This window comes from Dunckerocampus dactyliophorus, chromosome 16, assembly GCF_027744805.1.
Source record: "Dunckerocampus dactyliophorus isolate RoL2022-P2 chromosome 16, RoL_Ddac_1.1, whole genome shotgun sequence".
NCBI classification, from domain to species: domain Eukaryota; kingdom Metazoa; phylum Chordata; class Actinopteri; order Syngnathiformes; family Syngnathidae; genus Dunckerocampus; species Dunckerocampus dactyliophorus.
The window spans coordinates 20,276,373-20,299,891 of NC_072834.1; the positions used below are offsets into that span (position 1 = coordinate 20,276,373).

The 23,519-nt window shown below is 42.6% G+C and overlaps 2 protein-coding genes across 7 annotated transcripts in view; one reads left to right on the top strand and one right to left on the bottom strand.

Annotated features, from left to right (window-relative positions):
* The window catches only part of LOC129168931 (solute carrier family 22 member 4-like), a 29,140-nt gene extending 13,755 nt beyond the window's left edge, over positions 1–15,385 (bottom strand). Inside the window, exons 1-6 of one of the 4 annotated variants that reach the window (XM_054754774.1) lie at positions 15,306–15,385; positions 15,119–15,195; positions 14,739–14,844; positions 6,188–6,268; positions 2,439–2,844; positions 2,037–2,140 (exon numbers count right to left, since the gene is read on the bottom strand). In XM_054754774.1, coding sequence (XP_054610749.1) covers positions 2,037–2,140; positions 2,439–2,844; positions 6,188–6,192 — 515 coding nt within the window. In that variant the 5' untranslated portion in view covers positions 6,193–6,268; positions 14,739–14,844; positions 15,119–15,195; positions 15,306–15,385. Of the gene's footprint in view, positions 1–2,036; positions 2,141–2,438; positions 2,845–6,187; positions 6,269–14,738; positions 14,845–15,118; positions 15,254–15,305 lie in introns of those variants that run through there. The other 3 variants (XM_054754777.1, XM_054754775.1, XM_054754778.1) reach the window with 3 other exon arrangements.
* LOC129168932 (organic cation/carnitine transporter 2-like) lies at positions 6,613–14,850 on the top strand. Of its 3 annotated transcripts, XM_054754781.1 has the most exons (10): positions 6,613–7,374; positions 8,969–9,072; positions 11,101–11,255; positions 11,351–11,522; positions 11,600–11,726; positions 11,803–11,897; positions 11,968–12,182; positions 13,756–13,938; positions 14,011–14,146; positions 14,349–14,850. In XM_054754781.1, the coding sequence occupies exons 1-10, from the start codon at positions 6,985–6,987 to the stop codon at positions 14,440–14,442; spliced, it is 1,671 nt and encodes a 556-aa protein (XP_054610756.1). In that variant the 5' UTR covers positions 6,613–6,984; the 3' UTR covers positions 14,443–14,850. The 3 variants fall into 3 exon arrangements, with proteins under 3 accessions (XP_054610756.1, XP_054610754.1, XP_054610755.1); XM_054754779.1 differs by lacking the exon at positions 14,349–14,850 and having other exon boundaries at positions 14,011–14,288; XM_054754780.1 differs by lacking the exon at positions 14,349–14,850 and having other exon boundaries at positions 11,809–11,897; positions 14,011–14,288.
* Positions 15,386–23,519: the final 8,134 nt, after the last annotated feature.

The following is a 23,519-nucleotide window of genomic DNA, read 5'->3' on the forward strand; positions in this document are numbered from 1 at the left end:
GGACGTGTATTTCCACGTACAGTAGCTGGGCCTCCCCTTTCTCTCATATCGTAGAGACGGTATGACGCACAATTTTAGTGGTTTTGCAACTGTGACTTTTTTCATACCGTGGTATACCTTGACACCGGTAACTGGCCCATGCCTAGTTTGAACCCACCCATTTTTCATGTGAACAAAAGTATTGGAACATGCGACTGACAGGTGTGTCCTATTGTATTGCTTATTCAATCAATAAATATCACTGAATGTCTACCTCAGTTTCAGATTGGGTTTTGCATTTAGAGGTGAAAACAACATGAAAACCAGAGAACTGTCTATGGGTGAAAAACAAGCAATGTGAAACCACCGATGTACTAAGTAACCGACGTCAAACAGGTAGACCAAGGAAAACCTCAGCATGTGACCACTGTATGTGAGATGAGGCTCAAAAATTCAGTAGTGCGTAAAACTTTTGTCTCAGAATTGTTTAGGCTCTTCTCTGTACTTTTTGGCAAATTCCAGCCTGGTCTTCCTATTCGTACAAATGAGTGGTTTGCATCTTCAGGGGAAGCCATTGTACTTGTGTTGATGAAGTCTTCTATGAACAGTAATATAGTGATACCTTCACTCCTGCCCTGTGCAGGTGGTTGCTGGTGTTCTGATGTTTTCCTTGGTCTACAAAAACATATTTTTGGCATACTTTTGTTGAAAACCGAATGGTCCGAAAGCCGAGGTACCGCTGTAGCGTGACTGAATGTTGGACTTGAGTGGCCTTGGTTCTTCCAAAACAAAAGCATCTAAGCATGCCTTTACTTTGCTTTGTGCACTGGGAACAGAAAATAGCCTTCCCCAAAGTGCTCCGACAAGGTTGTAAGCTAAAATTACCCAAAAGGGTTCTTGCTTTGATATGGCACATTACTTCTTAGGGTGTGAACATGTTCTGGAACACGTTTACTTCCTTGTAGATGTACTGAGTCAACCACTAATCACTAATCTTGGAATACAATGGTACCTTGGTTAATGTCATTAATCTGTTCCAGAAGGTCAGACTGAAACCAAAACAGACTCTAACCAAAGCTAATTTTCCCATAGAAATAATCTATATCCAATTCATCCGTTCCAGACACCCAAAAATGTTACCACAAAACACATTTTATAAACAATAATTATAGTTTTACACGCAGAAAATTGTACAAAAATAATTACAACGAACAAATTAATGGACAACTGAGCATTTAACATCACTTTTACCTAGTTTTGTTGGGGAAAAAAAAAACACAAAACCATCAATTAACAAAATAACATAAAACATATTATTTTGCTGCAATAACAATTTGCAAAAATGTAAAAAATATATCAAACTAAATATCAATGTTCTACAACCAATAAACCTGTACCTGGCCATTTAATATAGAAAATAGAAAAAAAAACACAACCGCCAGTAGCAGTGACGTTATGGTGAGGTGGTGACGTATGCTTTGTTTGACTCAGGCTGCTGCCAACATGCTACAGTCATGAATGAATGCTTTGTTACAGGAACCAGAAGTGAGTGTTATGGATGTAAAACCTGTGAAATGACGATGGTCTTCTCTTTAAGACGTAAAATTCAGAGGTCTTGCACCCTTGTCTCGATACGGTCCATCGCCTTTCTCTTTTGTGCGGTCCATGTGTTTGATATGTCATGTACATCGCTACAACTCTGATATAAACAACCTAAAATGGAGCCCGCCGCCGACAATGCATTGTCATGTGCAAGTAATTGCATGTGCAATCATGTGCAATTATCGCAAGATTTTGTCTTTGCCGTGTGATCCAAGATGGCGGCGTAAACACACCAGACGGTATTTTGGATGCCAAACAAGCCGGCAAATGCAAGCCAAGGCAAAATTTTTGGTTGTTAACCGAAAAATGAGCTAACCAAGGCGGATGTTAACCAAGGTGCCACGGTGAATGATCAACAGTTCAAATGTCGATACGGGGTGGACAACAACAAAATTTTATCCAAACAAGCTTCATTTATTTATATCCAGTTGGAAGTGTGTGTGTGTGTTGTCAACCTGTCGGAGAGCTGTCCTGATAGGAAGGAGCCGATGAGAACGCCGCAAAAGAAGAGTGAGGAGGTCAACGGCTTCTTCCACTGGTCCTCGCACACCAGATCCCACTGACACACACACACACACACACACAATAGAAATTGAAAACATAGCCCTAAAAATAGTCAATGCAATTAAAAACATACACCAATACAAGAGCAGTATGAGCATACTACTTTTAAAATGACAATGATATGAATGTAACGATATGTTTATTAGAAATATATTGAGCGATGTTTCTATTATTTTGATACTAAGGTACTAGAAGTAAAAGAATACCAATCTGAGCATTAATGGAATTGTTACATGTCCATAAAGCCAGCGGACATATGAGAAAGTTAATGTTGAAAAATGAATGAAACTGACGTCAGATACGATGGTGGAGGTGTAGACGCTGCGGTCATATTCCCACCCGTCCAGGCAGCCCTCTTGCGGCACGCTGCTCAGGTTGACCTCGGAGGGCAGCACGCCTTCCTCCGAGAAAGCCTGGAGAGCCTCCAGCTGGTATCTGGAGCACTTGGCCGGCTGATCGTCTTCCTCCAGCGGGATGCTGACGTTCCTCCATGCTGCCGTCAAGTTGAGCCCGTGCACAGGCACTCGGCAGCGGTGGGCTGGCGTGCCCGCCAGGAAGACGATGGCCAGGCCGCAGTAGCCATTGGGGATCATGGTGATGCAGAGCAGTAATGAGAGCTGCCGCTGGAAGCCCCCCCAGTCCCCAAGGAACGCCGTATCGGCCTCATAGTCGTTCATTCTGTCCCTCACCGGTGCAGCTCTGGAGGAGTGGACTACTTTTTGTCTGGGCCAGTCCACTCAAGTGAAACCATCCCATCACACAAACACACACACACACCCACACATCACACACTTTGTCCACACTCTCACAAGCACAGCATTAACTCAACAAGTGGACTGTGTACAAAACACAAAGAAAAGTAAATAACTTTACTTTTCCACTATTTCAAAGTGGGTTTTATTCACGTGTTTATTTATTTTCACTAGTTTTAAATAAGTGTCAGAGGTGACCCATAGTGAATTGGAAGTGTGTTGCCCTTGATGCTGGAATGTAGACAGTATAAACATGCTTTTTATCAGCCCTATTTTATGTGTGTAGCTTTAATGAGCTGTGTTTGCCCAGTCTGTCTCCAAATGTGTCCCACAGTGCTTGGAGCCTGGAGATCGGGAAGACCTGGATTCGATTCTCCCCTGGGCATTTCTGTGTGGATTTTGCATGTTCTCCTCGTGCGTGTGTGGGTTTTCTCCGGGTACTCCAGTTTCCTCCCACATTCAAAAACATGCATGTTAGGTTCATTGGCGACTCTAAATTGTCCATAGGTATGAATGGTAGTGTGAATGGTTGTTTGTCTATATGTGCCTTGCGATTGGCTGGCGACTGAAGTCAGCTGGGATAGGCTCCAGCATGCCCCCGCGACCCTAAAGAGGAGAAGCGGTATAGAAAATGGATGGATGAACTATTTAAAACGTTACACCTATTTTATAATTATAATTATTTATAATTATTATATCAATATAATATACCCAGAAGTCAATTTTGAAATTAAATCTCCCTAAAACATGCGATAATAAAATATTAACGAACCCTTCGAAAGTATGACTTATAACAATCACGAACTGGAGGACACACTTTTTAATCAAGATGTAATTTTCATGATCTGTAGTGCCGCTCTGCTGCTGCCTATCTGTACTCTGCTGCAGCACACTGCCCTCCTGGCCTGGGAGGAGTCACCTGGTCACACCTGCAGCCAATTAATTAATTAATTAATTAATTGACATATACATATTTTTTTTCCTGAGCTTTGGCCATAGCCGTGAGTAAAGTCAAACCCGCCACTTGCTCTTCTTTTTCACTATTTTTGGCCGAGATATGAAAAGTTTTTGACCACCCTATCCGGGGTAGAGAGGCAGGTAGTCGACTACTCAATATCAGACAAAAGGGACGCTCTGTGGCAGCTTTTTCCATAGACTTCCGTGTGTTGGCAACGGAGAGCAGATATGATGAGGTGGCAAAGCACTTCACGTCCACATCAAGGACAAACTGGCAGTCCGTGATGAGACCAAGACCTTGGATGAGCTGATTGACTTGGCCATTCGTCTAGATAATCGACTGAGAGAATGTGACCGGGAGCATGCCGAGGAGGAAGGAGCTGTCGCCACACCACCGATTCCAGACCAAGACCAATTCCGATATCACATGATCCAGACGATCATGGAGGCATCATGAAGACATCTGTCAGTCTATCCTCAGGTTACCATCCTCAATCTAATGGCCACACAGAGCTGGCCAACCAAGATTTGGAAGCAGCCCTAAGATGAATTCGCTCTGGCACCTCTCATCATGGTCATCCTACCTCCCCTGGGTAGAGTACGCCCATAACTCACTCGTATCTCCGGCTACAGGTATCTTTTGGTTACAAACCACCGCTTTTCCCATCTCAGGAGGCTGAGGTAGCTGTGCCGGCGGTCCATTTCCATCTTCGGTGAGCTCACCGGGTCTGGTGGGAGACTCGAGCCGCCCAATGAGCTGCCAGCGTACACGGTGAGAGTCATCTTGGACTCGAGAAGAGGGTGGGGGGGGGGTGCATTCGACTGGGAATGATACGGACCAGAGGAGCACTCATGGGTTTCCCGCTTCTGTATGCTGGACCGGTCACTCAATCGCGACATCCACTCGCTCCAACCAGACAAACCAGGTATGACATGATCTGTAGTGCTGCCCTGCTGCTGGCTGTCTGTACTGTGTTGCAGCACACTGCCTACTGGCCTGGGAGGAGTCACCTGGTTACACCTGCAGCCAATTAACCTGGGACTACTTTAGCTGTGCCATTGTATGAACTCATTGCCAGATTGTTCCCTGCTTCACGCCTGACTCCCGCTTATCCTCACCTTGTGTTCTCCCTAGAACCTTACTTTGTGGTCCACCCTTGTCTCATTGTGAGTACTTTGTCCCCTGCTTGGCTTTCCAGCAGCGGTGTGTTTTTGTGTAGTTTTTGCTCTCGCTACCTGCTCGGTTTTCAGCAGCATCTTTTTGTTCCATGTAGTTTGTTTTCCTGCTGTGTTGCAGCTTTGATTTTTTGTTCTAATATAGTGTGTTTGCCTGCTTGTCTCAGAAGTGCTTTTGATATATATTTGTTTTCCAGCTATCCCCGTGTCTAGCAGCGTCCTAAGTTCGGTAGTGTTTTTCCCTGCAACTCGGCCCGGTGGTTGTCCTTTGCCTTTTGGTGTTTTGTATTCTTCTCCTCATGGGACGCCTTTTGTTAAACTTTTGTTACACGGACTGACTCGCCTCTGCATTCTGGGATCCTATCCATTGGCTTTGGCCACTCGCGACAGTAATTAAGAAAAATGCAGCTAAAATGTTTTATGGAATAATAAATGATCATACTATGAATACAAATAAAATACAGTGGTGTGAAGTGTTTGCTCCCTTCCTGATTTATTTTTGCATTGTTTGTCACACATAAATGTTTCAGATCAAATGTAAATATTAGTCAATGACACCACTGAACACAACATGCAGTTATTAAATGAAACTTTTTCTTAAAGGAGAAAAAAAGAAAAAAAATCAAAAACGTCATGACCCTGTGTGCCCGCCCCACTTCACCTCCCCCACCCCAACCCCTGGCCCCCTGTGTGATTGGGTTTGACACCCCTGGGTTAGCTGTCTGCTGCTGAAGAAATACTAAATGATCAAACTTACAGCTCCCACGTCTGTAACTGATTTACAGGTCGTTGGTTTATTTTATGTTATTTTAACACGGGGCAGGTCAGGCGATATCATGTCCCAGAGAAAGGGGAGTTTTTCCTTCATGATGCCACGAAAAGATGCAATTTGACAAGCAGACTCTTTCCTTAAACGCATTTAAAGCGTCAATTTTGTATCAAGAGGACCCTTTCATTTTTAAATACAAAAAAATGCGTGACTTGAATGTTGGTGCAGATCCAGGTGTAGGTGCAATACGAGTGAATGCATATGGGTCAAACGGGAGAATTTACCCAGCACAGTTTCAAAACACTGCAGTATTCAGCTGACCTGTGAACACATTTCGTGGATCATGTGAGCACAGGTTCACCGTGCTGAGCGAGCTTCGCTTACTCACCTCATGGGAGGGACAACTTAATCATGTCATCACCGCTTCCTGGGTCACCCTTGTGTGACTTCATTCTTTATGATGACTCGCCTGCACATCAGGGTTGATCAATGTAATTTATGCATGAGACTTTGGGTAAAATTCTACATCAAGACCTAGACCAGAAAAAACAAACTTTTTACTTAGAATATGCACAGGAAGCCACAACGACGTTGTGTTTTTATGCAATACAGTAGCATGCACAAGTCTAAAGCATCATTAGAGTTGTTGTTTTTGTCCTGAGACGTTTGCAGTAAAGCACAAACTGCTGAACTTTGACATTGCAGGGCGTGGCTTTCAAACACAGCCCTTTTGGGAACCTTAATGCTACTTAGCAACATTTAGAGTACAAGCACGTGCACTTCTTGGGGGTATTTAAAAGTGTGGAATGTTGTTTGGAGCAAATAGTCGCCCACTGCTGTGCTAGTGGTGGTCATGGGGAGGGGGCAGGGCAGATGAAGAGGGGCACTTTTAAAGCTTTTGATAAGCAGTAAATCACATCAAGCAGTCGAGGGGATGTGTCTGGATAAATCACTTCCTCGTCTTGTCTCTTGAACTGTGATTGTGTTTTTGCCACCCCGAGATGAGAGCGGTTTTGCCTGGAAAGGGGGGTTTAATGCGCTGCCGGGGCTGCTGGGTTTTACCGGCCCACTGAGGGAGCTGCTCAGTTTCGCCCCACACAGAACAAGAGTTCAGCACACTGAGTCGAGAACTCAAGACGGATGCCAGCCTCCCAAGATCCCCAGGAGAACCTCCCTTGAGAGAACATGGGTGACTATGATGAAGACACAGCCTTCCTGGGGCAGGCCGGTCCATACTTCTGGACCACATTCTGCCTCCTCAACACCATTTTCATCTCGACCGGATTCAACGGGCTCTACATCATCTTTGTCGGGGCGGCCCCCGAGCACCGCTGCCTCATCCCAGAGGTCAACCTCACAGCGGCATGGCAGGAGGCCATCATCCCGGTAACGCAGGTGAACGGCCACGAGGCACGGAGTCAGTGCAGGCGCTACAACCTGGAGGTGGTCAGGAACCTCTCGGACAAGGGTTTTGCTCCGGGGAGCGACGTCAACCTCACGGGGCTGGAGCAGGAGGGCTGCTTGGACGGATGGAGCTACAGCAAAGACATTTACCAGGCCACCATCGTCACTGAGGTCAGTGTGAGCGTCCACGTTTGAGGCATCATGAACAATAGTTTAAAGGATCCCTCACATGATCAAACTTTGCTTAAATATGTTATATATTGTTTGTAATGATGGTGTACATTGTTTGATTTTTGAAAGCGAACGGTAAATTTGCAAAAATTACATTGAATTCGTCAGCCATGACGAACAAGCTCGCAGCGCAGCGTCTGTCATTGCGCGTTGGCCTATTTTTTGGCAGTCACGTGTGAGGCAAGCCGATTTGTATTACTACGCACGTTTATTACTTTTTATTGAAATCTATTTATTGATGTAGGTATATTATATGTAACTGGATATGATGTTCACGTCTTTGTGCATTGCGTACGTTTTTTACGTTGCTCAGTCTTGGTCAATAAAAATGATCAAAACACCTGCATGCTAATAAAGTCTTTTAATAAGAGTCACTAATAAAATAACCCCCCAACATATGAGATACATATGAAGTATGGTTATTGACCATTTATGTTCATACATTTCAAAAATATTAACTATCACCGCACTTGACATTGCAGAAGCGATTTCTTAAAAATTTGCGAAAGGAGGAAGTGACGTACGTCTCGTGCATGCGCAGAACCGATTGGGTTTCCGGTATGGATTGCGTATGACAGTTTCATTTCCAGAAGAACTGCTCGGGGTAATGTGGTTCAGGTAAACAAAGATGGCGGTGTACGATTATTTACAGTGATTATAGCAAAGATTTCTGTGATGTGGCAACAGTTTTCGAGGAGGGAGAAACATTTGGAGATGAAATAGAGAACTCGCAGAACATGGATTTAAGACATGGAAATGGTCGCTTTCAAAACAAAGAATGGCAAGTGTGAGTCTGGAGTTGCTTATCCTTCGATTATTGTTTTAAATTGCCCTCACGTCAACGAGGAATGTTTGCCGTCACCCACCCCACAGTAAACATATCGCTGTCAAAAGATGTTTTTATAACATGCATAATGACTTGCAGCCTTGTCACTATCGTGGAATAGTGTTTAGAAGACATTATATAAACAAGACACAACTTATGCTCTTTTGCCAACTTGACGTAGTGGTCGTTCTTCCTTGTCTTGTTTTTTCCTGTGTACCAGTGGAGCAGCATTCTTTTTCAAAATGCATTTATACCCTACTTTCAAGCCAAATGCCTCTTGTAAAGGTATTCCTTCGAAGCAGTCATCAGTGAAATGATCACTGAAAGAACAGAACTCGAGGTGGGCGTACATCTGTTTCTAGTTATCTGCTCTTGCTTTGTCCACTGTTGTTTTAAATCTTCCTCTTTTGGAAAAGAAAAATGTATAGTATCACTCAGATACTGTGAAAATCCAGCACCAACACAACCTTTTGGCATGATTACTATTTTGATAGTCGACGGTCTACCTCCAGAAGCGTTTGTTTCCTCTGCTTTAGCTGAGAGGTGTCGCCCTGATGACGTAACTTCCAGAAATGAGGCTGAGCTGCGAGCTAGTTCGTAACTATAAATGTAATAATTACAAACAATATTTAACATACTTAAGTAACGTTGATTAATCATGTCAGGGACCCTTGAGGTTTGTTTAAGTTTGTACATGTCCCTTTGCAGTGGGACCTGGTCTGTGACAACCAGTGGAAAGTTCCTTTTGCCTCCTCCACAATGTTTGTGGGATATCTCCTGGGCTCGCTCATCTCCGGCCAGCTTTCTGACAGGTATGCCCTTCCCGATAATCAATGCTCTTTTAAGCAAGCATGCGAGAAGGAAATAGAAATCCTGATTTAGTGAGCGTTGGCCACTTGGGTGCATGGATCTGTGGCACCAACATGACACATTAGCTCCATCTACTGTCAGACTTGAACCTCTGTAAAGAAGTCAGAATGCTCTGCAGCTTCCTACAATGGGCGCTTCAAACTATCCACCTATTTTAAACTGACATGAATTAATATGTTCACTGCCAGCAATTTGGGTCTCGTAAGTGAAGGATGAGATTACTTCTCTCAGCCACTCGCAAGTATTGAAATGCTGGACTTGCTCTGCAAAAAGATAAAAAGTTCAGATGTTGGACAGTAAGGCTTTGATACGCCACACTTATGGTTATGGTAAAACTAAGGACGTAAATCAGGCAGCGTAGAAGGCTTGATGTGATGATATGCTGTGAATTGAAGTTTAATTTTGTACGCCATTTTCTATGCTGCTTTTCCTTATTGTGGTTGCGGGTATGCCGGAGCCTATCCCAGCTGTCTTTGGGCGAGAGGCGGGGTCGCCAGCCAATGGCAGGGCACATATAAACAAACAAACATTCACACTCACATTCACGCCTATGGACAATTTAGAATCTACAATTAACCTAGCATGCATGTTTTTGGAATGTGGGATAGAAGCGGGAGTACCTGGAGGCAAATTACTTACAGAGATGTTCCAACAGAGATACAAACCCACGATCTTAATGTGAGGCCAACTTGATAACCACTAGGCCACCGTGTGGCCCTGCAGTTGAATTTTAAATTGCTTCATAATTTGCTCACTGCAACGGGTTGTAAAAGCAGAAAAGCATCTGCTGTTGCCATGGCAACATGACTGTCTATGTACCCTTGGTTGACCAGCCTGGACAACTCATGTGGTGTTAACGTGTTAGTTGGTGCAGCTTCCTGTTCGAGGTCATTTAACTTTAAATAGTTTTAATGGCACCAGCTGCAACAAACACTCGAAGTCTTGAGAGATGGCTGGAGATGTTCGCTTTTGTTCATAACTAACTCTTTTACAGCTGTAAACCTCCCCCACGGTGCACACTCCCCCCAACACGTGAGGCAAAAGCAACAAGCCAGGATGGTGGCCAGCTGCAGGGTCACAGTGTAGGGGGGGATATGGGAGGGTTCAAACAACATGCAGCCTTGCATCATGCGGTGTCCTAAATTTGACTGTTCATACAATCATGTGAAAAAATGAGGCTACCCCATGGCGCAACTCTTCTACTCCTAAACCGCTGCACACAAGTGGGTGAGCATATGTCAAAACATGCACCCCATAATGTGTTGCCTGTGCTATTATTTTTTATGAAAAAATACACCACCCCATAATAGCCCCCATAATAATTCGGATTGACTGACTGTTACTTTACAGAATCACCAGGAAATTTGGAAATTTGGTACACAGCTTTCGGGACTGACCCGACATTTGAGCAGTGCTTCTGTCCCTCTGGGGGTTGCGCGGTGAACTGTTATACTTTCAGTGTTAGAGCAGACCTGCCAACATGTACACATTTACTGTACTGTAGAATATGCTTGTATGCTTTACAGCGCTCCATTTTGTTGGATTTTCCTGGTTTCAGTTTCGAGTTCAGTCTGTAGAGGACAGATAAATAAATAGATATTGTCAGTTTCGCAGTAGTATTTTACATTGGGGGGGACGTAAAAACATTTCTGAAAATAACTGAGAACCACTGGTTGGTTGAAAAACATGGTTGCTATCCAGAACAACGCCACGGCCAAAAATCATTGACCATTTGACTAATTATAAGACTGTATATTGTTATAATTTTATTTGTATTACAAGTATTACATGTATCATGTATGCTGGCATGTCTTCCAAAGCATTATGAGGTACGAAAAATCCAAACAAAAATGAAGATTCTTTTAGACACAAAAGTGGATAGCTGGATGGGGCTTGCAGTCTAACCCTTATTTTGTAAGATTTTTGCTAGACATTCTACTTGTTTACTATTGTTTTTTTCCCACTTTCAGATTTGGGAGGAAGAAGATTATCTTCATCTCTCTTGCAGCTCAGTGCCTCTCAGTCCTTTTGCAGTCCTTCTCCCAATCATGGAGGATGTTCTGTATTATGTTCCTCTTTGTCGGAGCCTCACAGATTTCCATCTATGTTTCCGCATTCGTTCTAGGTAGGGATCGGGATCGTCTCATCTTGCCTTGCGTTTGTCCGCCAGGATTCTTGAGTGCTTCTGTTTTTTGTGGTGGGGGGGTTCAACCTGTACAGGAACGGAGGTGTTCAGCAAGACGCTACGTGTGATATTCACAACTCTCGGAGCGTTCCTCTTCTACTGCATCGGCTACATGATGCTGCCATGGATCGCGTACGGCATCAGAGAGTGGAGAACCTTTCTGGCTGTTCTGTCCGCCACTAGTGTGGTCTACATCCCTCTTTGGTGGTATGCCGCAATAATTTGTTCATCTCATCTTAATTCAATCACCGAGCAATTCAAATTGTTCAAAATGTTGTCTACAGGTTCATTCCAGAGTCCCCTCGGTGGCTCATCACCCAGGGACGAGTGGCGGAGGCCGAGGCCATCGTAAGAGACGCCGCGCGGAAGAACAAAAATGAGGCGCCCCTTGTCATCTTCAGAGGATCTGAGGTGGAGTCGCCATGTTGTAGCTCACGCTGACTGGTCACTGCTGGTTGAAGTTGCATGATCTTGTTTTCCGTTCCAGCTGCAGTCACCGCCCCCAGGCAGAGTGTACACCATGCTGGACGTTCTGAGATCCAATAACATACGATGCATCACACTGATGTGTCTCGTTTTGTGGTGAGTGGTATTAAAGTACACCAGTAAGGAGAAGGAAAAAGGGTCGGCTGAGTCTTTCTTCTCCCATCAGGATGGCGATAAACGTTGGTTATTTCGGTTTATCGCTGAACACCTCCAACCTCAGCGGAAACCCCTTCATAAACTGCTTTTTATCGGCGACTGCAGAGGTGCCTGCTTACATCGTCTCCACGTGGCTGCTGAAGAAATGTCCCAGGAGAGCTCTTCTGTCCACCTTCCTGTTCATTGGAGGAGGAGTTCTGCTGCTTATCCAGTTCATTCCCACAAGTAAGTCTCCTCAGAGCTCCTTACGGCCCCTAGGGTGCTCTTGGAGGTGCTGTTGGCTGGTTAGGTGACCCGCAGCACCTGTGGCGACTAGGACATCAGAGGTAATTTACAGTAAGACACACCTGCCAACTAATCACTCTCTCCTTCTCCAGACTGGGAGCATGGCTGCAGGTCCTCCTCCCAGTTTGGTTTGGTTTGTTAGTTTTTGTTGACTGTTGATTTCCTTCTTCAACATACATACTCACTTCCAGGCATGCACAGCCTACACCAGGGGTCACCGACACGGTGCACCAGTTTGTTTAAGGACCACATAAGTCGCCCACCAGCCTGTTCTAAAAATAGCTCAAATAGTGGCACTTTCCAGTAAGCTGCATCTAATATTTTTTGGATGATTTTCTTGTTTAAATCGCACTTACATGAAAACTGGAAATGACAATATTAAAAAAAAAAGGTCAGTTTTGTGCGTAGGGCCAAAACATACCATTTGTGGAAATCATACAAACATGGTGGGAACAAGCCAGCGTGTGCAGCGAAAATGAGGAGATGACTGACCCCCAAACAGATGGCAGAAAAAAGAAAGAAAACATACCATTTTCACGATGAATCAGAGGTAGAGTTGGGTTCTTTTACGGCACAATGTGGAGAGACATTTGACAACGTGTCACATATGGAATCACAGGAGTGCCAAAATTAAAAGGGAATACGTGTGGAAATACAAAGAGACTCAATAATAAAAAAATATACAATTGCAGTCATATTCTTTTGTCATTGTTTTTTCTGTATTGTCTTTGTTTTTTTCCAATTTGCCGTTGTTTTCCTGTTTTGTATTTGTCTTTTCCACTTGCATTTTGTCATTACATTTAGTAATGACAAAGACAAAGGAATGATTTCTGTATTGTCTTTGTTTTTTCCATTTTGCCGTCGCTTTTCCTGTTCTGTCTTTGTCTTTTCCATTTGTGTTTTTTCATTTCGTAATGGCAAATGCAAAAGCATGCAGATGCAAAAGAATGACGGTCATTCTGCCAGAATGATGACGAGTCCATACGTGATTACACCATTTCTGCTTGCAGTGGCTATGTAGTTATGGAAACGCGGGAGCCCGGAAAAAATGCCACGGACAGAAAGTAGACGCAAATTCACGTTTATCAAAAGTAAACGGGGGAAATTTAAATAAGATAAGGTAAGGCATTTACCTCCTCAAGATTGCGCCACACAGCTTCATCCATATCTGCATTCATCAACGCAGATATCGCCTTTAAACACTTTAAAGACTTTTTTATAAAAACCTTCCATGACATCTTCCACCAACTGAGCAATTGCTCATAATTCTCGTTGAACACCTCTTCTCAAGTCGTCCACGTCCACCATACTTAAATTTCCCACGTAAAGGTAGATTGAGCAAAGTGGCTATTTCAGACGTGTGTATCAAACTGGTAGGCCTTCGCATTAATCGGTACCCAAGAAGTAGCTCTCGGTTTCAAAAAGGATGGTGACCCCTGCCCTACACTGTACATTGTACTGACGTCCACTTACATTATTCATTCCCCTCCCACTGTCTTGCTCTCCTTCCCAGCCCTCGAATATGTGGCCTTAGCTCTGGAAATGACTGGCAAGTTTGGCTTCACCATGGCCTTCAGCATCGTCTACATCTACACGGCGGAGCTCTACCCCACCGTGCTCAGGAACGTCGGCATGGGGATGTGTTCCTCTGCTGCGCGCATTGGCAGCATCACCGCTCCTTATGTCATCTATTTAGGCACGTGTCATCTTTGTGTCTTGACTTGCGGCCCGATGTTTTCACGGGCAGTCGCTTTTCTGTCATTTCCAGGCTCTTACAACAAGGCTCTTCCATACATCCTCATGGGAAGTCTCACAATCGCCTCCTCTGTGGTCAACTTCTTTCTTCCAGAGACCCACAACACAGACCTTCCAGAAACTTTGGATCAGATGCAGGAATGTCAGGGGTATGTGGCCACAGTTAATCTCTTCCTTAAAGGGAATTCTTTGGAGAACAGCGGTTTTTATTATCGCTTCTTCAAAAGACAAGTTTTTCCTTTTTTGTCTGTTCTAACAATCCCTTCGTTATTGTAATTAAAAAGGTTGCAACGGAACATAAGCAAGGAAGAGCATGTTGTGATGGCTATTCTAAACAAGGTTTGTCTCCAGGTTGTGCAGCAGACCCAAAAGGAAGAAATACATTGAAAATGGGGGAAGTGGACACCCACCAAATCAACACGAAGCCAAATGTGACACTATATAGACTCTTCAGTCGCACTGATTCATTTTTGTGAGTCAAGGGTTAGCTTGATGCTACATTGATGCCTGATTTGGCATTTTTGTAGATTGTTCCATTTGTGTTTGAGGTTGAAACACATGGATACCTCATTGGTCTTTGATTACTATAAATAAAACGGATAAAGCTTCACAATTAATATGCATGCTCAATTCCTCTCACCCGTCCTGCATTCATGTTTATTATTGTGGTGTAGGACGACAGTGGAACATCGCTCAGCGTCATTAATTCCTTCCACAAGTCTAACTGAAATGGACACTCACTGTAGCGGCCTCTTGGAATGAATTAGTCAGACGTGGAGTTTCAAACGGGTGCCTTTATTCTTCTGGCTCAGTTCTTGCACCTTGAGCACCATAAGCACCGTGAAAACTACAGAATAAACAAGAATATGAAGAATATGACATTGTGCTGTAGTTTCACAACCAATACATAAATCACTCTTTCAGTGTAATCACATGAATCATACTGAATACATTTTCATATGCAGCTTCACATAAAACATTTAAACAACTTCTCTTATTCACTTATTAACACACACACACACACACACACACACACACACACACACACACACACACACACACACACACACACACATATACACACACAGTCTGAAATATACATATGGTCAGCAGTTTCATACCTCATTTCGCCTTCCAAGGGCGCTAGCTTAAACACGAGGTAGTCTTCCACATTAGCCTACCACCAGCCAGGTTGAAACTACACAGCAGGAAATTTTGTCACTTTAAACACGAACAATTCAATGAAAACACATTTTCTCAATAATTTACTACTCACAATATTTAGACAATCAGTGCAAACAACTTTACCTGAGAAAATATGTGAGCACATTGTGCGTGGGGTTGCAATCACCATTAGCGAAGTTAACCTTTTGACACAGGAAAAGAAAAAACGTCCCGCCAAAATAACAGCGTGCCAACATCCGGTGGCAGGACTACATTCTTCAAAATAAATGAGTGAATAACTGAGCATAAAGAACATAAACATGTCATTTACACTCACTGACTCTATTTTTTCCGTTAGAAATAATGTTAATCCAATTAATCCGTTCCAAACACGGGGTGCCAAACATGTCAACGCAAAACAAGTTTTTGTAGTTTCACAATTATAGTTTTACATGTAGAAAATGAGTTGGAATGCATATAAATGATGAACTGAAGGAATAAATGAACATTTAAGGCTCCTTTTACTTCTTTGAAGACGTGATCCTTGACGTGACTGTTCCCAAAAAGCGAGATCAACGCCTTCCTCTTCAACACCACCTTCCTGTTTTGCCATGAGTTATTTCTTGAATTCCATAGTGTTTGTTACTTCAATAAACCAAAATGGTGCAAAAGAACGTTGCAAGTGCGAGCATTTTGGTAATAGAAATGGTTTAATTTGATTTTAAACATGCATGCAAGTCACATTGGAATACATCACCAATCACAATTCCACATGTCCAAAAAGAAGTAGGAAGAAGCAAAGCTTATTTGATCCGACGCCATTTCTGTTTCAGATCATTTGCTAATACATCGCATGAAGTTTGTGCACTTCCTGTATTCAACATGTACCGTTTACCAAGTTCATATGATGTTGATGTTGATGTCGCTGCCACGTTGTGTCTTTGAGAACAGTCACGTCTTCAATGAAGGTAAAAGTAACCTCAAAGGATCTCTGACATCATTTAATCTTATATACGCTTAAATGTTGTATACTGTTTGCAATTATGTTCTACATTTATAGTTCATGGCGCCAGCCATAACGAACTAGCTTGCAGCAAAGCGTCATATCCTGAAGTGACGCAACGAGGGTAATACTGCTCAGCGAAAGCAGAGTAAAAAACGCTTCTCGGAAAAAGAATGTGATGAGATGCATCTGCCGCAAGGTCTCAGCCATCTTGTTTATGTATGTGTTCCACAGAGGATGAAGCCGCGAGGGTCGCAGCCATTTTCACCACATTCACAGCTATGGACGGCCGATAGCGCGCATGAATACGGCGTCAGAGGAAGTAAAGCCGAGCGATTAGTGAGGTCTGATTTTTTTGAGGAGGCATATTTGTCATGCAAATGTATTACTCTTTCGAACACATGTTGTTTTGAGAAGCCAAAGCTTACTTAAGTAAAAAACTTACCAGAACTACGTTTCTCATCATCGAAATCCGACCAGAACTGGGCTCACAGGACCAAGTGGGGGGTAAGTCACCATTGATGGACTACACGCTGATGGGGATGTCATACAACTTCATGTCAAAAAATCCAAACTATCCCTTTAAAAACACAGTTGGGCTAGCAATAGACCAAAACTCACATCCCGATTAATTTAGGTTAAATATCGATATATGTATCCCGATATTTTTTCCGCAAAGTGAGTTTAGACAAAATCAAAGCCAAATATGCGTGTCAAGTTGTTTTATTAAAATAAGCTTTAAAGCTTCAAGCAAGATGCACATTGGAAAAATCTAAAAATAGCCGCAAAAATAGCGTAGGCCATTCTCTTTTTGAAATAAATATAGAAAAGGTCCAATATAATCTTTTTTTTATAACAAACCTTTAGCTATGCACAAATACTCAGCTAATAACAAAAGCGAAAAAGAACAAAATATGAAGGAGTGCCCGGTTTAAGAGGACATTTTAAAATGTCAGCAACTCAAAAATACTTTAAATTGTATTTTTTAGGTCAACATTTTTAGAAGACACAAGCATGTCCTTATGTTGTGCCAGGAACATCAACCCGTCAACTGCATCAGGCTTCTTCTAACTTCCTTGTACATTTGTGGTAGAGCTTGTCGTGCTAAATATAATTGTGGTTGCGAAGCTCGGTAGACATCGCGAGTCCATTGTACATTTTTCCAGACCATATCTTAAGCAATGTGATAGGACAGGAGGAGTTGTGCAGCCAGCGCACAGCTTCACACATTCCTCATATTTGAGTTTGTGCCAAGTTTTAAGGTGGTGAAAAGGATTTTTTATGCTCTGAATTCAAAGTACCTCCAAATTACTGAGCTAGGAAGGTGTATGACTGTCTAATTCTTCCACCGCAGATGCTGTCGCTTATGTATTCGCTACTGAGCAGCCGAGCTTCTGCTCCACCGCTCCTCCCTCCACTTGCATGCACGGAGGGGGGTGAGCCAGGAGCTCACACACAGTGCAGAGAGATGAGGGAGATACGGCGCAAATCCAGTCTATATCAATATGAACGACATGGTTGTTCTTGATATCATGCTTGAAGTAAATATCTATGTATTAGAAATATTGATATATCGTCCAGCCCTAATAACAGAACAAGATGTGCACCATATTGCACGGTAACTGGAAAAGGTATGCAAACCGAGGCAAAATTTTGGGGTAAATTTTCAACGCTAACCGGGATGGACGGTAACTGAGGTTGCACTGTACACTCATGCAGCTGACGGGAGCCTGTAACACAAGGAATGTGCACCATAAAGTTTGGTGTTCTATAAAGACGCTGAGTCAGCCGTGTTGTGAATGAGCTGCTCAGGTGTTTTGGTCGTCCTATCTTCCAGAGAGATAAAAACACATGGGTGCTTGTATGCTTGACACTTCAAGCTCCAATCCACACCCTCAGTTTACAGCTTGGGGCGTGTGTGCTCGCAAGCAGGCGGCGTAGGTGACTAGATTGTCGTCGTTTAACACGTGTACATTGTGTGTGCGTGTTTTTGTTGGTAATCAATACACCAATACAAATCTATGCACGCAGCTCAGCTGTTACGGTTCCAATTCACAAACTCTAATAATAACCAACAATAGAAATCGTCCAAGTTAATCCACAAAGTCAAAATAAAGACGTGGCATTTAAATAATGCAATCGCGCCTGCAGGAATGACAAATTGCAAACGTGACCGTGTAGCGATAGAAATGACGTGCTTATGTGGGAATAAAATATACAGGTGGTCTTTGGGTTACGGCGTTTTGTGGTAAAGTACGCTCTTCCATACATTCTTTAAAAACCGTAAACACGAGACTCCCTTGAGAACTACTTACAGACAAAGAATACAGGGGATGCATAATTTTTTTTTATCAAGCCGATACCGATAACTTTCTGCTTCTCAAAACCAATATAGATACGTTTTTTGTTTGTTTTTTTTAAATTTAACTGTAGTTTGTGCACGCCTGGAGGTAAGAAGGACTCAAACAAAGTTGGATTTGACAAAGTGTTCTCATCAAATATAGTGACATCACCGCTATTAACATTAACATTTAAAAAAATAGAGGCGGCTTATATGTACAAAGCGTGACTCAAAGGTTTACTAGCTGACAAAAGCCAGTATCTTCAACGATGTTAAAGGGCTCATCATCCACCGCCATCATATGAATGATGAAATCACAGATTACTTTAGCCCTCGAGTCGTCTTTGGCGAACTTTTTGCATTTTTCAAACGTCGTGTGGATCGGAACAGACGTTGCAATGCTGGCGTTTCAGGTGGCGGAAAGGGTTTGATGTGTTGAAACGCCGTGTTTTTTTCCCCCCTCGTCGCGGAGCATTTACTAGCATGCAAAACGTCTTCCTCGGAAAGAGTGAATGTTTGTTTACAAGTGAGCGCCGATTACAACATTCTGGCCGATCACTAATGTTTAAAAAGCGTGACCTTCCGATTACAATTTTGGCCAATAACAATTTTTTTTCTTTTTTTAATAACTGACAGCATACGCCTTCAATGTTCCAATATTATTTTGTTGAAAATCACTGAACAATACCCGTGAAACAAGACAAGTAGGCCTGTCACCATAATTACTTTTGCTTGATGATAATTGTCCTACAAATTGTTCATATAAATGTAATGTAATGTAATGATAATACATGGCAGAATAACGTGATTACATCATATCAAAAGCAATCAGCTTTAATAAAGAGAACTTAATATTGTAATTGGAATGTCAAGAGCTTTTAAATCAAATAAACAAACAACAAAAACAACCAAAAAAAACGATGAAAATAAAATGGGCTCTGTCTCTGTCGCAAAAATTGTACATAAAAATGACAAACATAACCAAAATCAATCAAAAATAGACCCTGTCTCTGTTAAGAAAAAAAACACTTCAATAAATACCACAAACAACAATAAAAACAATAAATAAAATGGAGTGTCAGGTTTCGATAAACAAAGTTGAAGTTCAATGCAATGAAAGTGTTCTTCAATGCATCATTAGTTAGCGCAAGAGTAACACACTTCACTTTACGCGGAATCATGACAATAGTTCCCCAAAGTGTATTGGCTAGAAAAAACAGATCAGTAGGAAACCAAAACGTAACGTGTATCATCGACACTACTCCATATTTCTGATTTTGAATCCGTGTCACTTTCGTTATTGATTGAATTGTGAGAAAAAAACGGAGAAATAACCCGGAAATACTCACATTGTGCGTCAGTGCAGACGTCATAGATACTTCCTTTTTACTTTTTTACTTTTAGCAACGTTGTGTGTGGAATACGCTGTTTACGTTTAATGTGGTGTATGTCGAAGTTAAAGTACATGTTTTGGATACATGATGATCTCTCAGGCTGGAAAAGGTTATAAAGCCATTTCTAAAGCTTCGGGACTCCAGCGAACCACAGTGAAAGCCATTATCCACAAATGGCGAAAACATGAAACAGTGGTGAACCTCCCAACCAAAATGACCCCAAGAGCACAGTGACGACTCATCCAAGAGGTCACAAAAGACCCCACAACAACTGCGACCACATTTTTCAACCGATTCAAGCTATTCCAACATCAAACTGTTCAACACGTTCAGGACATTCAGTCCATCTATATTTATACTGAAAATAAATTCAAAATCTTCCCAAAATTCATACTTTTCTGTAAAACTGTTATTACCTACTACTGTACTACTTCCACATTTCTCAACCCATTCACCTCATTCCAACATCAACACATTCAACAAAGTCGGTACATACATGCTATTAGCCACAGCATAAAAATCCCCACATTTTTTCTTCTGGAACGCAAAATGCCTTTGATCTAAAGCAGTAGTCTCAGACTCGCAGCCGCCGGGCCAACTGCGGCCCCCATCTTAATATGACAGATTAATGTTAGTGTGGCCCGTAAGTTTGATATGAATGACACTAGTCGTGTGCGGAGCTGAACAAACCAATCACGGTGAGGTATATGGCTCTCGAGGGCGGGACCTCGGCTAAACAAACCAATCACGGTGACGTATATATGTTTCTTGAGGGTGGGACCTCGGCCAGGCAGCACGTCCAACGCCTCACCGCCTTCACTTGCTCACTCATTCCTTCATTCCTCAAGTCAGCTGGGCGGAGGAGAAGCCGTTAAGCCGCTGACTCCGCTCAGCGCCGCTGTTTCTCCGCCGATCTTTGCTCAGAAATGAAAATGTGATCTAGCCTATGTCTGTCTGTAGCAATCTCGACGCTCAGAGAGCTGCAGTGTGTTTGTTCTTCTCCGAAACTCCGACCAATGTAACAGTGCACTTTGAATTTCTCCTTTTATGTATAATTGCACAAAGATTGGTTTTATTTTGACACACCGTTACAGTACATTACTTCATGGATGTCTATGGAGCTTCAACCAAGATTTCTTTTCTTATTCTTAATGAATTTTTTTCATCTTATTTTGTATTAAAAAATAAATATATTTGAGAACATTGGAATGTTTTTATCAGAGCTTTTCTTGTGGAAATCCTGATGCGGCCCAGCCTCACCCAGGCCCCCAGGTAAATTGAGTTTGAGACCCCTGATCTAAAGAGTCCACTTCCACATTTCTCAACCTATTCAGACCGTTCCAACATCAGAACATTCAACCATAAGGGACATTCATGCTATTTTCCACATCCCAAGAATTCCCAAAATGCCTTTGATCTAAAGGGGTGGACAAACTCCGGCCCGGGGGCCACATCTGGCCTGCCAAGTGTTTGAATCCGGCCTGACAGTTGCTTCCTTTTGATGGGTTAAGTAGCCTTTCACATGCAGCGATCCAGGCAACTACCTCACCCACGGTGCCAAACAAACACAAGTCAACAAATTTGTGACACACAATTTACATATAGCACATATAGCACATTGTATGACAGTTTTACAGATAAAATATCACAAAAAATTCCAGATGGACAGAATTATAAGCTTAAACTAGTGAGCGTGCATCAAATGTATAGTCTGCATAAGCAAGGCCTCTCGCAGCGTGCCATTGCAGGTTGGGCGCAGTAAGACAGACATTCACATTTTTTTAAAGATCCTGAGCATTATGGAACAAAAAAGTCAAGTGGTAGACCCCAAAAAAAATCACTCCTGCGTTGAGCCGGAGGATCTGATTGGCTGTCCATCAAGACACAGGGCGGTCTTCCACCCACATTAAGGCCCTTACTGGTGCCGACTGCAGCGCAATAACCATCAGACGGTATTGGCGGGAAAGTGTTTAAAAAACAAAAACAAAGACCTGGTCTCCTTCATTGCCACAAAACTACCCGTTTAGACTTTGCCAGGGAGCATCAAACATGGGACATTGAAAGGTTGAAAAAAGTTTTATTCTCTGATGAGAAAAAATGTAACCTTGACGGTCCAGATGGCTTCCAACGTTACTGGCATGACAAGGAGATCCCACCTGAGATGTTTTCTACCCGGCACAGTGGAGGGGGTGCATCATGATCTGGGGTGCTTTTTCATTCAGTGGAACACCGGAGCTTCAGGTGGTGCAGGGTCGTCAAACGGCTTACATGCAGATGTTGCAGAGGGCATCCCTCATGATGAGGGCCCTCGTCTGTGTGGTAACAGCTGGGTTCTTCAACAGGACAACGCTGCAGTTCACAATGCTTGCTTGACCAAGAACTTCTTCAGGGAGAATAACATCACTCTTTTGGACCATCCTGCATGTTCCACTTATTAAAATCCCATAGAGAACATTTGGAGATGGCAAGGGAAGGAAAGTTTATAAAAATGGCCATCAGTTCCAGACAGTTGATGCCCTTGGTGAAGCCATCTTCACCACTTGGAGCAATGTTCCCACTAGCCTCCTGGAAACGCTCGCATCAAGCATGCCCAAAGCCATTTTTGAAGTGATGAACAAGAACGGTTTAACTGCTCATTACTGAGTCCTACTGAGAAAATGTTTTGGTTTGGTTTGGTTTGGGTTGGTTTAGTTTATTTGAACATGAAGGTTACAATGGAATACATCTCATGAATTATTCTTTGACAGTTCCACATGTCCAAAAGGAGTAGGAAGAAGCAAAGCTTATTTAATCCTACCCCCCGTCTATTCCACATCTATTACAACATTTGTTATTCACTTCCTGCGTTCCATGTCATGTTTTCTGTGATAATCAGGATACTAATACATAAAAGATGACAGTAAGACCAAAAAAAATGAATATATAAGTTAAATGGGAATAAAGAAAGAGTTTTTTCCTTTTTCTTTTTTCTTTTCCCTCCCCCTTTTTTTCTCTTTTCTTTTTCTCCCCCCCTTTCCTTAAAAAAAACAAAAGCAAAAATAAATAAATAAATATATATATATATATATACCGCTCAAAAAAATTTACGGAACACTTGGAAAACACATCAGATCTAAACTGGGGGAAAAATGATCTTGAATATCTTTCCTGATAATAAGTGGGTGATGTATTAGTAACAAAATGATGCCACATAATTTGATAGAAATGAAAATGATCACCCGATAGAGGGGGGAAATCAAAGACACCCCAAAAATGAAAGTAAAAAAATGATGCAGCAGACTGGTCCATTTTGCCAAAATGTCATTGTAGCAACTCAAAATGATTCTCAGTCGTTTGTGTGGCCCCCACGTGCTTGTATGCATGCCTCATCAACCTCATCAAGGACAGCACACATCCACAACACTCATTATTCACACTCCTACCGTCAGGCAGACGCTACGGGAGCTTGAAGTCCAGGACCACAAGACTGGCAAACAGCTTTTACCCACAGGCCATCAGGCTTCTCAACGAAGCACTCACACACGCTGCACGGAACACACGCACACACCCATAGCACTTTATTTATTTATTTGTATTAATGTCTCTTCTGTTGTTGTTGCTTAATTTATTGGTATTTATGT

Bases quoted from the DNA above. Each gene is read 5' to 3' on its own strand.
- LOC129168932 (XM_054754779.1), top strand. From the start codon at position 6,985: ATGGGTGACTATGATGAAGACACAGCCTTCCTGGGGCAGGCCGGTCCA. The intron at 9,073-11,100 runs GTATGCCCTTCC...TCCCACTTTCAG, and splicing joins TCCGGCCAGCTTTCTGACAG to ATTTGGGAGGAAGAAGATTA. The intron at 12,183-13,755 runs GTAAGTCTCCTC...TCTCCTTCCCAG, and splicing joins TATCCAGTTCATTCCCACAA to CCCTCGAATATGTGGCCTTA.